Below are 316 nucleotides of genomic sequence, written 5' to 3'. Positions count from 1 at the left end.
AGGACAGGTCACTCAGGGCTCCACCCACACGCTGCTGTTGGTCACCCGGGCCCCAAACCAGCCCTTCCAGTAGACGCAGTCCTGTCCCCCGTGCTCGAAGCGGACGAAGCGGACGCCGGGCCCATAGTCGGTGAAGGTGTGGGAGATCTGGGGATGGGGAGTTAGGAGAGGGTCAGACTCAGAGCCCTGGGGCCTCCCCCAGCCACCCCTACCCCGGCGCCCTGACTCTCCTCTAGTCCCCTGGACTTTTCAGCGCAGCATCCCTGCTCCGGGTCTCTCCTACTGTCAAGGCTAGCCCCGCCCACCAGCCCCGCCC

The 316-nt window shown here is 66.8% G+C and overlaps 1 protein-coding gene across 1 annotated transcript in view; it reads right to left on the bottom strand.

The window, feature by feature from the left end:
• Nucleotides 1–12: 12 nt before the first annotated feature.
• The window catches only part of FBXO2 (F-box protein 2), a gene marked incomplete at its 5' end in the record, with an annotated part of 1,899 nt that continues 1,595 nt past the window's right edge, over nt 13–316 (bottom strand). The window contains one exon of the mRNA XM_010850184.1: nt 13–147. Coding sequence (XP_010848486.1) covers nt 13–147 — 135 coding nt within the window. The remainder of the gene's footprint in view (nt 148–316) is intronic.

This window comes from Bison bison, unplaced genomic scaffold, assembly GCF_000754665.1.
Source record: "Bison bison bison isolate TAMUID 2011002044 unplaced genomic scaffold, Bison_UMD1.0 scf7180017864289, whole genome shotgun sequence".
Lineage (NCBI taxonomy): Eukaryota > Metazoa > Chordata > Mammalia > Artiodactyla > Bovidae > Bison > Bison bison.
The sequence above is the reverse complement of the archived record's forward strand: the minus strand, read 5'-3'. Positions and strand labels throughout refer to the sequence as shown.